Source organism: Crocuta crocuta, unplaced genomic scaffold, assembly GCF_008692635.1.
Source record: "Crocuta crocuta isolate KB4526 unplaced genomic scaffold, BGI_CrCroc_1.0 scaffold139, whole genome shotgun sequence".
In the NCBI taxonomy this organism is placed as follows: Eukaryota; Metazoa; Chordata; class Mammalia; order Carnivora; family Hyaenidae; genus Crocuta; species Crocuta crocuta.
In genome coordinates, this window is record NW_027533258.1 from 9,279,927 (window position 1) to 9,280,152 (window position 226).

Below are 226 nucleotides of genomic sequence, written 5' to 3' on the forward strand. Positions count from 1 at the left end.
GATGAAGCAGCTGAAGCGGCAGCTGGAGGAGGCGGAGGAGGAAGCGACGCGCGCCAACGCGTCCCGGCGCAAACTGCAGCGGGAGCTGGACGACGCCACCGAGGCCAACGAGGGCCTGAGCCGCGAGGTCAGCACGCTGAAGAACCGGCTGAGGTGAGTCCGCGGCACGCCCGGCTCAGCGCTGGGTCCCCAGGCCGGGGCCTCGCGGGGCGGCGGCCCCGCCCCT

General features: G+C 74.3%; 1 protein-coding gene across 4 annotated transcripts in view; it reads left to right on the top strand.

Moving 5' to 3' along the window:
• MYH10 (myosin heavy chain 10) overlaps positions 1 to 226 on the top strand; it is a 121,568-nt gene that overhangs the window by 120,293 nt on the left and 1,049 nt on the right. For 3 of the 4 annotated variants that reach the window (XM_077746906.1, XM_077746907.1, XM_077746908.1), the window contains one exon: positions 1 to 153. In XM_077746906.1, coding sequence (XP_077603032.1) covers positions 1 to 153 — 153 coding nt within the window. Of the gene's footprint in view, positions 158 to 226 lie in introns of those variants that run through there. The other variant, XM_077746909.1, reaches the window with a different exon arrangement.